This window comes from Pan paniscus, chromosome 8 (assembly GCF_029289425.2).
Source record: "Pan paniscus chromosome 8, NHGRI_mPanPan1-v2.0_pri, whole genome shotgun sequence".
Taxonomy (NCBI): Eukaryota; Metazoa; Chordata; class Mammalia; order Primates; family Hominidae; genus Pan; species Pan paniscus.
Window position 1 is genome coordinate 85,367,522 of NC_073257.2, and position 14,885 is coordinate 85,382,406.

The window sequence follows — 14,885 nt, forward strand, 5'->3', positions numbered from 1 at the left end:
CTATTTCTACAACAGCAGCTGAGGTCTGAGTATCTGAGTATCAAAAAGCCCTTCTTTTGAACAAGATGGTCAGAAAATGTACACTGTTGTATACAATTAAATTCTTATGTATACTTGAAACCAGACATAGGCTATTCAAGAGCTTCCTTCAGAAACTGCAGTAGTACCACTTATTGCACATACTCAAAATTTACAAAGCTTCACGTTTTTAAGAATATAATTCGTAGTTTTTACTAATTTGGCTGGGCCTCCATCCCATTTTGACTGATTTAATGAGGACTATTATAGAGCATGAAGGGCAGATTACAGATGTTTGCTTAGATTTCTTGTATTTTTTTTTTTAACAGCTGGGCTATAGGTTTATCTTTTCCATCTCCATTCTATGGAAGAGATATACCTGTAGTAAGGCTCTGGATTCACATTTTCTCATTCTTAATCAGTATCAGACTGTATACTGGACTTTTATGTTGAGCCATCAAATGTGTCCAAAATATATCTAGATTTTGTATGTATGCCAGTGAAGGTACTTAATTGTGTCTGTGTTTCTTCATTTTGAAGGATTCTAGGTAGGCAGATAATCACTCCAAGTGAAGGTTATAGATTGTATCCTAGATCCCCTTCTGCTGTTTCCGCTTCATATGAAACAACCTTGTCTCAAGAAAGAGATTCTACTATGTGAGTATTCCATTATGTAAGTACTTCAATGTGCCCTAATATGCAAGTATTATGTCCTACCAGTTGTATTAAGGGATTAAAATACTTCTTCCTACTTATTAGTATTTAGTAAAGCATAGCAAATTCTGTAAGATTGTCCATAGTCTTTGTGTATATTAAAATTTCATTATGTAATTTTGTTCAAAAAGTTAGACCTTTCCTGTAGTGGATTAGTCTGTTTTCTGTTGCTTGTAACAGAATACCTGAAACTGGGTAATTTATAAGGAAAAGGAAGTTATTTCTTACAGTTCTGGAGGCTGAGAAGTCCAAGGTCAAGGGGCAGGACCTTCTTGCTGGTGGGGATTCTCTGCAGGGTCCCAAGGCAGTACAGGGACTCACATGGCAAGGGGGCTGTACATGCTAATATGCCAACTCAGGTTTCTCTTTCTCTTATTATAAAGCTACCAGTTCCCCTTCCATGATAACCCATTAATCCATACATGGATTAAACCATTCATGAGGACAGAACCCCCGTGATCCAATTACCCCTTAAAGGCTCCACCTCTCAACACTGCCAAATTAGGTACTAAATTTCAGCATGAATTTTGGAGGGGACAAATATTCAAACCATATAATAGTGCTTAAGGATATTCTTATTATTCAGGTCTATATATCTATATATATTTACATATATCCAAAAATATGGACACTTCCTTCTTGGCATAAATGTGTAAATAGAATGGTTTTTTAAAATGTCGAAGTCTAAGAAAAAGACTTTAAAACTTTTTTGAAAAAAAAGTTGAAAAAGTGATTTATTTTTTATTTATTTATTTTTTTTGAGACGGAGTCTTGCTGTCTCGCCCAGGCTGGAGTGCAGTGGCGCAGTCTTGGCTCACTGCAACCTCTGCCTCCTGGGTTCAAGTGATTCTTCTGCCTCAGCCTCCCGAGTAGCTGGGACTGCAGGTGTGTGCCACCATGCCCGGGATTTCACCATACTGGCCAGGCTGGTTTCGAACTCCTGACCTCATGATCCACCCGCCTCAGCCTCCCAAAGTGCTGGGGTTACAGGCATGAACCACCGCACCCAGACTTTTTTTTTTTTCTTTTTTCTTTTTTTTTTCTTGAGACAGAATCTTGCTCTGTCACCAAGGCTGGAGTACAGTGTGCAATGGTGCAATCTCAGCTCACTGTAACCTCCGCCTACCAGGTTCAAGCAATTCTCCTGCCCCAGCCTCCTGATTAGCTGGGATTACAGGCGCCCAGCACCATGCCCGGCTAATTTTTGTATTTTTAGTAGAAACAGGGTTTCACCATGTTGGCCAGGCTGGTCTTGAACTCCTGACCTCAGGTGATCTGCCCGCCTCGGCCTTCCAAAGTGCTGGGATTACAGGTGTGAGCCACCACGCCCAGCCCAAAGTAGTTTTTAAATGGCAAAATCTTTTGAACACCTCAGACTTTTTAAATAGTAGCAAAATAAACCCAAATAGGATTACTTTGAAACCTATGCCTATACTTAAATCTACTGTAAAATATAATATCATAGTTTTAATTCATTTAAAAAATTATTCCTATACTTTTTCCCAGGGCTCTAGTTTTACTTATTTGATACCTTCCAATAGTTGTAGTAATACTTACTTTTAGTGCCTCCTTGGGCTTGTGGTAGTCTCACCAGACCACAAAGTGAAACGTTACTGTTAGGGTTATGAGATCTGGGTTATCAACTGATTTTTGGTCAGATAATGATATTTGTTTGCTATTCCTGAAGTGATTTAAACTCAAGCTGCTGGTCATTAGGCATTCTTTTTAAATTTAAATCTCATGTATTATATCGATAAGTTTACTCCTTTTATATAATATAAAAAATTTTACAACCTAATGTCACCCACAGAAATGATGTATTCTTTCATTCTCTCTGATCAAAATTACATAACTCATATTCTGTTATTAGGATATATCGACCTAATCTGTTAGTGTAAACTTTATATGTGCCTTATTTTACAACTATCAATGGTGTAGGCCCATTTAGAAATTTAATCTTCAAGGAAATAAGAAATCAAGTCTGAGCAGTTAGTTCATCCTTTTTAGGACATCTGACTATATCACCATTCTGCAACATACTGCTAATACCCTTTCTTTCCTTTTTACTTGCTACCACCACTGTTGATTAGTCTTCCTATTTTTGGTGCTACTTTTTCTGGGATATTTGACTTACAGTTCTCAATAATTTTCTTTACTTACACAAGTAAAACAAATACCTATTTATACTTTATACACAGACATATACTTAGAAGAAACAAATTATCCAGGTATATTAGCACACCACTACTTATTGGAAGCCATAAAAATTAAACAAAATCTATGATATTTACTTCTTTAATGTAACAACTACTTTGTTCATACTTTATATTTTCACTCGAGTACCATTATGAACTCATAGCATTTCAAAATATTTATATATTTACTTAGCAATAATTAGTATTGATGCTCTAATTATTACAACTTAGCCACTTCAAGCTATTACCTTTGGTTTTGTTTTGACTGTTTCTTTGTTTTCTGGTACAGTAGGATGTGCCAAGCCCATCCTTAACTTTTTCTTCCTTTAACATATGGAATCAGCGCTGAACTTTAAGGAGACTTACTTTGAGATGCTCCTTACTTTAAGGAGACTCCTTTGAGAGGCTAATACAGTAGTATTAAAGAACCAAGTTGGGTGGTGAGGGTATGTAAGTTGTGCTACTGCTATTTTGCCCCCCCACCCTTTTTTTTTTTTGAAGAGATGGGGTCTTGCTCTGTCACCCAGGCTGGAGTGCAGTGGCACAATCAGAGCTCACAGCAGCCTTGAGCTCCTGGCCTCAAGCAATCCTCCCACTTCAGCCTTCTGAGTAGCTAGGCTATTTTGCCACTTTTTGTTGTGAGAGGTATGAAGAAAATGTGTCATTAATTCATTTTGATCTTACAGTTTAACAAATCAGGTTGTCATAAAATATAAGATTTATCAACCTCTAAGACTTTCTATAAAAATAACATTTCAAATTATATACATTCTTGCCCTCTCCGATATATTCTCCACATTAAATCAGATTTTTTTTTTAATTCAGGGTTGATCCTTCCTGTCTCCCACTTAAAAACTTTCAGTAGCTTTCCACTGAATTTAAGATAAAAGTCTAAAATTATATTATCAGCTGGCCCCTGCCTACTTCTCTAAGACATCTATCAGTCTCTCTCTCATTCATTAATCCTTCCAACACTGGCTTTCTTTCAGACCTCAAATGCATGAAACTAGGTATTTGGTGCAGTTCTCTAGGAGTTCTTGGGCCAGAAGAAAGTGCTAGAGTAAACAACATAGTAATACAGCATCTTCCTCTTTGTATCTGTAACACCTAGGACAGTGCCTGTAACATGGTTAGCAGTCAACTTGCTGCTTCCTTTTCTTTTTGGTTTTGTTTTTTGTTTTTTGAGACAGGGTCTTACTCTGTTGTACAGGCTGGAGTGCAGTGGTGCAATCACGGGTGACTACAGCCTTGACCTCCTGGGCTCAAGCAATCCTCCCGCCTCAGCCTCCTGAGTAGCTGGGACCACAGGCGTGCTCCACCACATCTGGCTAATTTTTGTATTTTCAGCAGAGATGGGGTTTCACCATGTTGCCCAGGCTGGTCTTGAACTCCTGGGCTCAAGTGATTTGCCCACCTTGGCTTCCCAAAGTGCTGGGATTACAGGCATGATCTGCCATGCCTGGCCACTCTTTTTTCTTAACTAAATAAAAGCAGATCATATTTACATTTTTTAAAAAATGACACAAAAATGAATTAATGTATGCATTGAAATTATGGTTGCAAAACAGACTGATTAGTGTCTAGGTCAAAATGAAATTCCTCAGCACTGTAAGACAGGGTGAGAAAAACAAACACACAAAAAGAAGAAATTCCAGCCAGGCACGGTGGCTCACGCCTGTAATCCTAGCACTCTGGGAGGCTGAGGCGGGTGGATCACTTAAGGTCAGGAGTTTGAGACCAGCCTGGCCAACATAGTGAAACCCCGTCTCTACTAAAAATATAAAAATTAGCCAGGTGTGGTGGCACACGCCTGTAATCCTAGCTGCTTGGGAGGCTGAGGCAGGAGAATCCCTTGAACTCGGGAGGCAGAGGTTGCAGTAAGCTGAGATCACGTCACTGCACTCCAGCCTGGCGACAGAGCAAGACTGTCTCAAAAAAAAAAAAGAAATTCCAGGAACTTAACAAAAGATGGTGGCAGCATACAGGGGAAACACAGGCCAGAAAAGGATCCTGAAGAGATGAGTTTGAAGACATTTCCACCTGAGAAAAACTATGCATTCTGCTACTTCAAGTTAGCTAAGGGGCTTATCTGTACTTAGATATATATCCCAACAAAAATAACTAACTATAATATCTAATGAGTGGCTAAAGTACATGACTACATGCTGAATTATAACCCTTTAAAAATCATTAAAAGAATGGAGAGCTCAAAAATAAACCCTTGCAATTATGGCCAAATGATTTTCAACAAGAGTGCCAAGACTACCTGGGTAAAGGACAGTCTCTTTAACAGATGGTGTTAGGAAAACTGAACACCCACATGCAGAACAACGAAGTTGGACCCTTACTTATACCATATACAAACATTAACTCAAAATAGATCAAAGACCTAAATGTAAGATGTAAAACTGTAAAACTCCTAGAATAAAACATAGGGTAAAGCTTCAGGCCATTGGATTTGGCATTGATTTCTTGGATATAACACTAAAAGCACAGGCAACAAAAGCAAGAACAGACAAATGGTACTATATCAAAGGTAAACACTTCTGAACATCAAAAGAAGCAAAAGAATGAAAAGGCAATATGTGGAATGGGAGAAAATATTTGCAAATCATATCTGATGAGGAGTTTATATCCAGAATATATAAGAATAATCTATAACCTAACAACAACAAAAAATAGTAATTCAGGCTGGGCGTGGTGGCTCATGCCTGTAATCCCAACACTTTGAGAGGCCGAGGCTGGTGAATCACCTGAGGTCAAGTATTCAAGACCAGCCTGGCTAACATGGTGAAACCCCATCTCCACTAAAAATACAAAAATTAGCTTGGCGTGGCAGTGTGCCCCTGTAATTCCAGCTACTCAGGAGGCTAAGGCAGGAGAATTGCTTGAACCCAGGAGGCAGAGGTTGCAGTGAGTCGAGTTCGCACCATTGCACTCCAGCCTGGGCGGCAAGAGTGAAACTCCATCTCAAAAAATAATAATAATAATTCAATTGAAAAATGGACAAAGGACTTGAATAGACGATTCTACACAGATATGCAAATGGCCACCAAGTGCCTGAAAAGATGTTAGGCAGGAAGGGTAGCTCTTGGCCACTTGTTCCTTCCAATCATCCTGGAGGGCCTTGCAGTAATCACTTTCATTAGAGATGCGGAACTCTACTTCCTAATGCCTACACCTGGAAGGACTGGTTCCAAATATAAACTCTTTGTATAAATAAGAAACCTAGCAAAGTCATTTTATCCTCCATGCATGTGGGAGAAGAATAAAGTTCTGTCACACAAGAAAACACATCTCTATTTAAATATAACTATAACTACCAGGGCAACACAGTATTAGGTAAGATAACTGTTATCCTTTTTTGTTGTTGTTGTTGTTGTTGTTGTTGTTGTTGTTGTTGTTGTTGAGATGGAGTCTCGCTCTGTCGCCCAGGCTGGAGTGCAGTGGCACAATCTCCGCTCACTGCAAGCTCCGCCCCCCAGGTTCATGCCATTCTCCTGCCTAAACCTAGCAAAGTCATTTTATCCTCCATGCATGTGGGAGAAGAATAAAGTTCTGTCACACAAGAAAACACATCTCTATTTAAATATAACTATAACTACCAGGGCAACACAGTATTAGGTAAGATAACTGTTATCCTTTTTTTTGTTGTTGTTGTTGTTGTTGTTGTTGTTGTTGAGATGGAGTCTCGCTCTGTCGCCCAGGCTGGAGTGCAGTGGCACAATCTCCGCTCACTGCAAGCTCCGCCCCCCAGGTTCATGCCATTCTCCTGCCTCAGCCTCCCGAGTAGCTGGGACTACAGGCGCCCACCACCACGCCCGGCTAATTTTTTGTATTTTTAGTAGAGACGGGGTTTCACTGTGTTTGCCAGGATGGTCTCGATCTCCTGACCTCATGGTCCACCCCCCTCAGCCTCCCAAAGTGCTGGGATTACAGGCGTGAGCCACTGTGCCTGGCCAATAACTGTTATTCTTTTTATTTGGTTGTTTGTTTTAGGAGACAGGGTCTCACTATGTTGCCCAGGCTTTCCTCAAACTCCTGAGCTCAAGAGATCCTCCTGCCTCAGCCTCCCAAACAGCTGGGACTATAGGCACATGCCACTGTACCCAGCCTATTCCTTTGTTAAATAAATGAATTACAGACATTATATAAATTAAAGGTTATTTTCCAGATATAGTAATATCCAAAGTCCAATGATTTAAAAGATTCCTTTGTTAAAAATAACATAGGCAGCTTTTCAGTCGGGTGCTAAGTCGTTTTTCACATCATGTCTGGTGGCTCCGTGGATTATAACAGCAGAGAACATGGAGACCCAGAGAGAATGGACCCTGATGGTGTCATCGAGAGCAACTGGAAGGAGGTTGTTGATAACTTTGATGATACAAACTTTAAAAAGTCTCTTCTTTGGAGTATCTATGCTTATGATTTCAGAAGCCTTCCGCTATTCAGCAGAGAACTATTATTCCCTGTATTAAAGATCCAAAAGGTGGCCGGGCGCAGTGGCTCATGCCTGTAATCCCAGCACTTTGGGAGGCCGAGGCGGGTAGATTACCTGAGGTCAGGAGTTCGAGACCAGCCTGGCCAACATGGTGAAACCCTGTCTCTACTAAAAATACAAAAATTAGCTGGGCATGTTGGCGCATACCTGTGATCCCAGCTACTCGGGAGGCTGAGGCAGGAGAATCATCGCTTGAACCTGGGAGGCGGAGGTTGCAGTGAGCCGAGATTGCACCATTGCACTCCATCCAGCCTGGGTGACAAGAGCGAAACTACATCGCAAAAACAAAACAAAACAAAAAATACCCAAAAGGTGATTCTGGCACTTGGAGATTATATGGGAGCAACCTGTCATGCCTGCATTGGTGGAACAAATGTTCAAAATGAATGCAAAAACTGCAGGCTGAAGTACCACATATTGTTGGTACACCAGGGAGAATGTGTGATATGTTAAACAGAAGATACCTTTTTTCCAAAATGGATCAAAATGTTTGTTTTGGATGAAGCAGATGAAATGTTAAGCCAAGGGTTTAAGGATCAAATCTATGAGATTTTCCAAAAATTAAATACAAGTATTTAGGTTGTGTTGCTTTCTGCCATGATGCCAACTGATGTGTTGGAAGTGACCAAAAAATCCACTAAAGATCCTATTCAAATTCTGGTGAAAAAGGAAGACTTGAACCTTGAAGGAATCAAACAGTTTTATATCAATGTTGAGCAGGAGGAATGGAAGTTGGATATACTTTGTGACTTGTACAAGACACCATTAAACAGGCTGTTATTTTTCTCAATACAAGGTGCAAGGTGGACTGGCTGACTGAGAAAATACATGCCAGGGACATCACAGTTTTTGCTCTGCATGGCGACATGGACCAGAAGGAGAGAGATACTATCATGAGGGAATTCTGATCAGGGTCAAGCCCTGTTCTGATCACTATTTACTTGTTGGCACATGGGACTGATGTCCAACAAGTGTCTTCGGTTATAAACTATGATCTACCTAGCAGTCATGAAAACTGTATTCGCAGAATTGGCAGAGGGGTCAATTTGGTAGAAAAGGTGTGGCTAAAAACTTTGTTACTGAGGAAGGCAAGAGGATTCTTCGTGACACTGAGATTTTTATGCAATACTACAGTGAAGGAAATGCCCATAAATGTAGCTGACCGTATTTAATTCCTGGGATGACAGAGTTTTGGATGCAGTGCTCCCTGTTGTTGAACAGACAATTACAATGTGCATTGTGCTTCTTTCTTTGGGAATATTTGAATCTTGTCTCAATTCTCATAACAGATCAGAAATACAGATTTTGATAGCAAAGCAACATTAGTCGTGAGCTCTTGTGAGGAAAATCATTGGCTTTATCCTCTTTAGAGTTAAACTGTTAGGATAGGTATAAAAGATGAGTTCTAAAATTTTTCTTTCTTAGAAATTTATTTCCTAGTTCTGTAGAAATGGTAGTATTAGATGTTCTGTATTATTTAATAATGTATCTGGGGACTAAAAGATATAAGTGCTGTATAAAATCAGCCAATTACATTAAAGTAGCATACCTGCCCTTATTGTGTTTGTCATTAGCCTGAGTAGGAAGGCCTTTAAAATTGATTTTTTAGAAGGCATTCGAATGCATTTTATTTGGTATTGTATTTATGCAATCAAATATTTAATTAGTGCTAAGTGTGAACTGGACCCTATGGCTAAGCCCCAGCAAGCAATCGTATCCTAAATAGGGTTAAATTCCCAGTAAAATTGCCATATTGCCCATGTCTTAATGAAGTTTTAGTGTTAAATAAACTGTATATTCACTTAAAAAAAAAAAAAAGGAAATAGCAGCCAGGCGCGGTGGCTCACACCTGTAATCCCAGCACTTTGGGAGGGTGAGATGGGCAGATAACCTGAGGTCAGGAGTTTTAGACCAGTCTGGCCAACATGGTGAAACCCCGTCTCTACTAAAAATACAAAAATTAGCCAGGCGTGGTGGCACACACCTGTAATCCCAGCTACTGGGGAGGCTGAGACAGGAGAGTCACTTGAACCCTGGAGGTAGAGATTGCAGTGAGCCAAGATCACGCTAGTGCACTCCAGCCTGGGTGACAGAGCGAGACTCTGTCTCAAAAACAAAAAGAAAGAAATAACATTTACAAAGACAACTTTATGGTGTAGAATACTATCTTATTTTTTGCTGCAGCTTTAGGGGAAATGGGAATATTTTTTCTTCTTATCTAGCTAAAATTTCTTTTAATAGCAGTTATAAAGGCCTATAGTTGTTAGAAATTCCTATTTATTTTTCAACACAAAGAATTCCATTAGTTACCACTGACTAAAAATATAATTGGTTATTAGTATAAATGGAATAATACGATAGCAGAATAACGTAATGGAATGTTGGGTATACATTCCAAATGTTTGATAGCTTTTTGTTGTTGTTGTTACCCAGGCTGCAGTGCAATGGCGTGATCTCTGCTCACTGCAACCTCTGCCTCCCAGGTTCAAGGGATTCTCCTTCCTCAGCCTCCCAAGTAGCTGGGATTACAGGTGTGAGCCACCACGCCTGGCTAATTTTTAGACATATTGGATCTCCAAACCGATTCCTTCCTTCCCACCCTTCCTCCCTCCCTTCCTCCCTCCCTCCCTCCCTCCCTCCCTCCCTCCCTCCCTCCCTCCCAACCGCCCTTCATCCCTTCCCTCTTCCTTTTTTTGTTTTGTTTGTTTGTTTGTTTGTTTGAGACAGGGCCTCGCTTTGTCACCCAGACTGGAGTACAGTGGTGCAATCTCAGCTCATTACAGCCTTGATCTCCTGGGCTCAGGTGATCCTCCCACCTCAGCCTCCCGAGTAGCTGGGACTACTGGTGTGCACCACCTCATCTGGCTAATTTTGTATTTTTTATAGAGACAGGATTTCGCCTTTTGCCCAGGCTGAGCTTCTCTCATCTCTTACCATCTCCATCCCAGTGCCACCTGCCATGGTTAAGGATCTTATCTGTTTACCAACTCTTGCATAAGAGAAGTTTACTTCTTTTTATGTAAAAGAAGTCTGGAGGAAGGCAATGTAGAGTGGCGGCATGGTGTTTTCAGGGACTGAGACACTTCATCCTTCTGCCATATCATGTTAGCCCACGATGTTTTTTCTGAAGTTTTCTTCATGGTTCAAGATAGCTGATAGAGCTCCAAACATGATATTCGCTTTCCACGTAGCAGAAAGGAGGAAAGACAGAAGGGCCAAATGGTATCCCTTGCAGTCACACCAGTTCCCTTTAAACAGCCTTCCCAGAGTCCCACAGAATAATTCTGCTCATATTGCATTGACTATCTTTGGCTGCAAGGTAACTGGGAGATGCAGTCTTTGAGGTGGATATGTTGTTTTCATGAATAAAATTGGGATGATTTTACTAGAAAAGAAGGAGAGAATGGATATTGAGGGGCATCTAGCATTCTCTACCATGTATGTATATGGTTTTTATGAAATTATACATTTTGTAATCTCTTTATACTTAATCTTTTATTGTGGACATCTTCTATTTTTCCCAATATTAACTTAAGGACTTTATTCCATTGCATGAATATATCACTATTTAAGGAACTCATCCCCAAATCCTCTATTTTGAAACAGTTGGGCTAGTTTCTATTTTTGGTAATTATAAACAATTCTGTGATCATAATTTTTTTTTTTTTTTTTGAGATAGGGTCTTACTCTGTTGCCCAGGCTGAAGTGCAGTGGCACAGTCATGGCTCACTGCAACTTCTGCCTCCAGGGCTCAAGTGATTCTTCCACTTCAGCCTCCTGAGTAGCTGGGACTATAGGTGCATGCCACCATACCTGGCTAATTTTTGTACTTTTTTGCAGAAACCAAGTTTCACCATGGTGCACAGGCTGGTGTTAAACTCCTGGGCTCAAGCAATCCACTTGCCTCAGCCTCCCAAAGTGCAGAGATTACAGGAATGAACCACCGTGCCCCACCAATCGTAATTCTTATAGCTAAATCTTACAGGTCATATCCTTAAAGGAAATCCCTACAAATGAAACCACTGAATCAAAGAAAATGTTTATTTTAAAGCTCCTAATACATATTCCCAAAATGTCTTCTGTGGGGAAAAGCAAGAGAGATCAGATTGTTACTGTGTCTGTGTAGAAAGAAGTAGACATAGGAGACTCCATTTTGTTCTGTACTAAGAAAAATTCTTCTGCCTTGAGATTCTGTTAATCTATAACCTTACCCCCAACCCCGTGCTCTCTGAAACATGTGCTGTGTCAACTCAGAGTTGAATGGATTAAGGGCGGTGCAAGATGTGCTTTGTTAAACAGATGCTTGAAGGCAGCATGCTCCTTAAGAGTCATCACCACTCCCTAATCTCAAGTACCCAGGGACACAAAAACTGCGGAAGGCCGCAGGGACCTCTGCCTAGGAAAGCCAGGTATTGTCCAAGGTTTCTCCCCATGTGATAGTCTGAAATATGGCCTCGTGGGAAGGGAAAGACCTGACCGTCCCCCAGCCCGACACCCGTGAAGGGTCTGTGCTGAGGAGGATTAGTAAAAGAGGAAGGAATGCCTCTTGCAGTTGAGGCAAGAGGAAGGCATCTGTCTCCTGCCTGTCCCCGGGCAATGGAATGTCTCGGTATAAAACCCGATTGTACGTTCCATCTACTGAGATAGGGAAAAACCGCCTTAGGGCTGGAGGTGGGACATGCGGGCAGCAACACTGCTGTGTAAAGCATTGAGATGTTTATGTGGATGCACATCTAAAAGCACAGCACTTAATCCTTTACCTTGTCTATGATGCAAAGACCTTTGTTCACGTGTTTGTCTGCTGACCCTCTCCCCACAATTGTCTTGTGACCCTGACACATCCCCCTCTTGGAGAAACACCCACAAATGATCAATAAATGCTAAGGGAACTCAGAGGCTGGCGGGATCCTCCATATGGGATCCTCCATATGCTGAACGCTGGTTCCCCGGGTCCCCTTTTTTCTTTCTCTATACTTTGTCTCTGTGTCTTTTTCTTTCCTAAGTCTCTCGTTCTACCTTACGAGAAACACCCACAGGTGTGTAGGGGCAACCCACCCCTACAGTCTTCCAGTAAGATTTTCCCACCAGCCTTGTTTAAAAGTGCCATGGGTTTATTTTTTTAACTATTATTATTATTTTTTTGTGTGTGACAGAGTCTTGCTCTGTTGCCCAGGCTGGAGTGCAGTGGTGTAATCTCAGCTCACTGCAACCTCCACCCCACAGGTTCAAGCAATTCTCCTGTCTCAGCCTCCCAGGTAGCTGGGATTACAGACACATGCCATCACGCCTGGCTAATTTTTGTATTTTTAGTAGAGACGGGGTTTTACCATGTTGGCCAGGCTGGTCTCAAACTCCTGACCTCAAAAGTGATCTGCCTGCCTTAGCCTCCCAAAGTGCTGGGATTACAGGCATGAGCCATGGGCCCAGCTGCCATGGGTTTATTCTATTTTCCTAATAAAAAAAAATACTTAAGGCACAAAAAAATGTAAAGAGCAATACAAAGTGTAAATTGGTTATATTTAACATTTGGTTAAACTGAGTTCCATTTTTTAAAATTTTATTTCTCAGATTGGATTGACTTTCTCCAGAGTAAACCCACTGAAACAAATGAGTCATCACATATTTACTGAATGCCTAGGAAGGAAGAGAAATTTGAATATTAATAAGATAAGATCCCTGCCCATAAGGAGCATATATTTTGGGCAATGATGGAGTTACTGAAATAAGGATATAACCTCGTGAGATATCTTAAGATGTAATTATAAATGTGATTATTCTTTTTTTTTTTTTTTTTTTTTTTTGAGACGGAGTCTCGCTCTGACGCCCAGGCTGGAGTGCAGTGGTGCAATCTCAGCTCACTGCAAGCTCTGCCTCCTGGGTTCACGCCATTTTCCTGCCTCAGCCTCCCAAAGTGCTGGGACTACAGGCACCCGCCACCATGCCTGGCTAATTTTTTTTTTTTTTTTTTTTTTTTTTTTTAGTAGAGACAGTTTCACCCTGTTAGCCAGGATGGTCTCAATCTCCTGACCTTGTGATCCGCCTGCCTCAGCCTCTCAAAGTGCTGGGATTACAGGTGTGAGCCACCCGCCTGGCCAATTATTCTTAGTTTTTAAAAAACTTGTTGTATAGCTTGTTATAGTTTAGATATTTGTCCTTGCCTAAATCTCATGTAGAATTATAATCCCTAGTGCTGGAGGTGGGGCCTGGTGGAAGGTGTCTGAGTCATGGGGACAAATCCCTCATGACTTGGTATGATCTTTGCAATAGTGAATGAGTTCTCATGAGATCTAGTCATTTAGAAGTGTGCGGCACCTCTCCACACACACACACTCTGTCTTTCTTCTGCTCTGGTCGTGTGATATGCCTACTCCTCCTTCACTTTTTACCATAAGTTAAAGCTTCCTGCAGCCTCCCTCAAAGCAGATGTTAGCACTATTAGCACTATGCTTCCTGTACAACCTGCAGAGCCATAAGCCAATTAAACCTCTTTTCCTATAAATTACCCAGTCTCAGGTATTTTTGTTTTTTGTTTTTGTTTTTTTGGGTTTTTTTGAGACGGAGTCTCACTCTGTTGCCCAGGCTGGAGTGCAGTGGTATGATCTAGACTCACCACAACCTCCACCTCCCGGATTCAAACAATTCTCCTGCCTTAGCCTCCTGAGTAGCTGGGACTACAGGTGTGCACCACCATGCCCGGCTAATTTTTGTATTTTTAGTAGAGACGAGGGTTCACTGTGTTGGCCAGGCTGGTCTTGAACTCCTGACCTCGTGATCCGCCTGCCTCAGCCTCCCAAAGTGCTAGGATTATAGGTGTGAGCCAACGCACCTGGCTAGGTATTTCTTTATAGCAATGCAAGAATGACTTCATACAGAACACTGGTACCAAGGAATGGGGTATTGCTATAAGGATACCCGACAATGTGGAAGTGACTTTGAAACTGGGTAATGGGCAGATGTTGAAAGACTGGAGGGCTCAGAAGACAACAGGAAGAGGGAAAGTTTAGAATTTCTTAGAGACCAGTTAAATGGTTGTGACCAAAATGCTAATAGTGAAATGGACAATAAAGTCCAGGCTGACAAGGTCTCAGAAGGAAATGAGGAACTTACTGGGAACTGGAGGAAAGGGCATGTGTGTTATGCCTTAGCAAGGAACTTGGCTGTATTATGTCCATGCCCTAGAGATCTGTGGAATTTTGATCTTGAGAGTCATGATGTAGGGTATTGGGTAGCAGAAATTTCTAAGTAGCAGAGTGTTCAAGAAGTAACATGCCTGCTTCTAACACCTATGCTCAGATGTGGGAGCAAAGAAATGACTTAAAGTTGGAATTTATATTTAAAAGGGGAGCAGAGCATAAAAGCTTGGAAAATTTGCAGCCTAGCCACATGACAAAGAAAGAAAAAGCTTTTTGGGAAGAGGAACTCAAGCAGGCTGTGGAGCAACCACTTGATAGAGATAT

At 41.1% G+C, this 14,885-nt stretch overlaps 2 protein-coding genes and 1 pseudogene across 9 annotated transcripts in view; 2 read left to right on the forward strand and 1 right to left on the reverse strand.

Moving 5' to 3' along the window:
• FAM149B1 (family with sequence similarity 149 member B1) overlaps nt 1-14,885 on the forward strand; it is a 75,108-nt gene that overhangs the window by 24,524 nt on the left and 35,699 nt on the right. For all 7 annotated transcript variants that reach the window (XM_055092981.1, XM_003815987.6, XM_008969007.6 and 4 more), the window contains one exon: nt 559-675. In XM_055092981.1, coding sequence (XP_054948956.1) covers nt 559-675 — 117 coding nt within the window. The remainder of the gene's footprint in view (nt 1-558; nt 676-14,885) is intronic.
• DNAJC9 (DnaJ heat shock protein family (Hsp40) member C9) overlaps nt 1-14,885 on the reverse strand; it is a 69,970-nt gene that overhangs the window by 14,379 nt on the left and 40,706 nt on the right. The gene's annotated exons all lie outside the window — the stretch shown is intronic.
• On the forward strand, nt 682-10,042 carry LOC129393221 (eukaryotic initiation factor 4A-II-like; annotated as a pseudogene).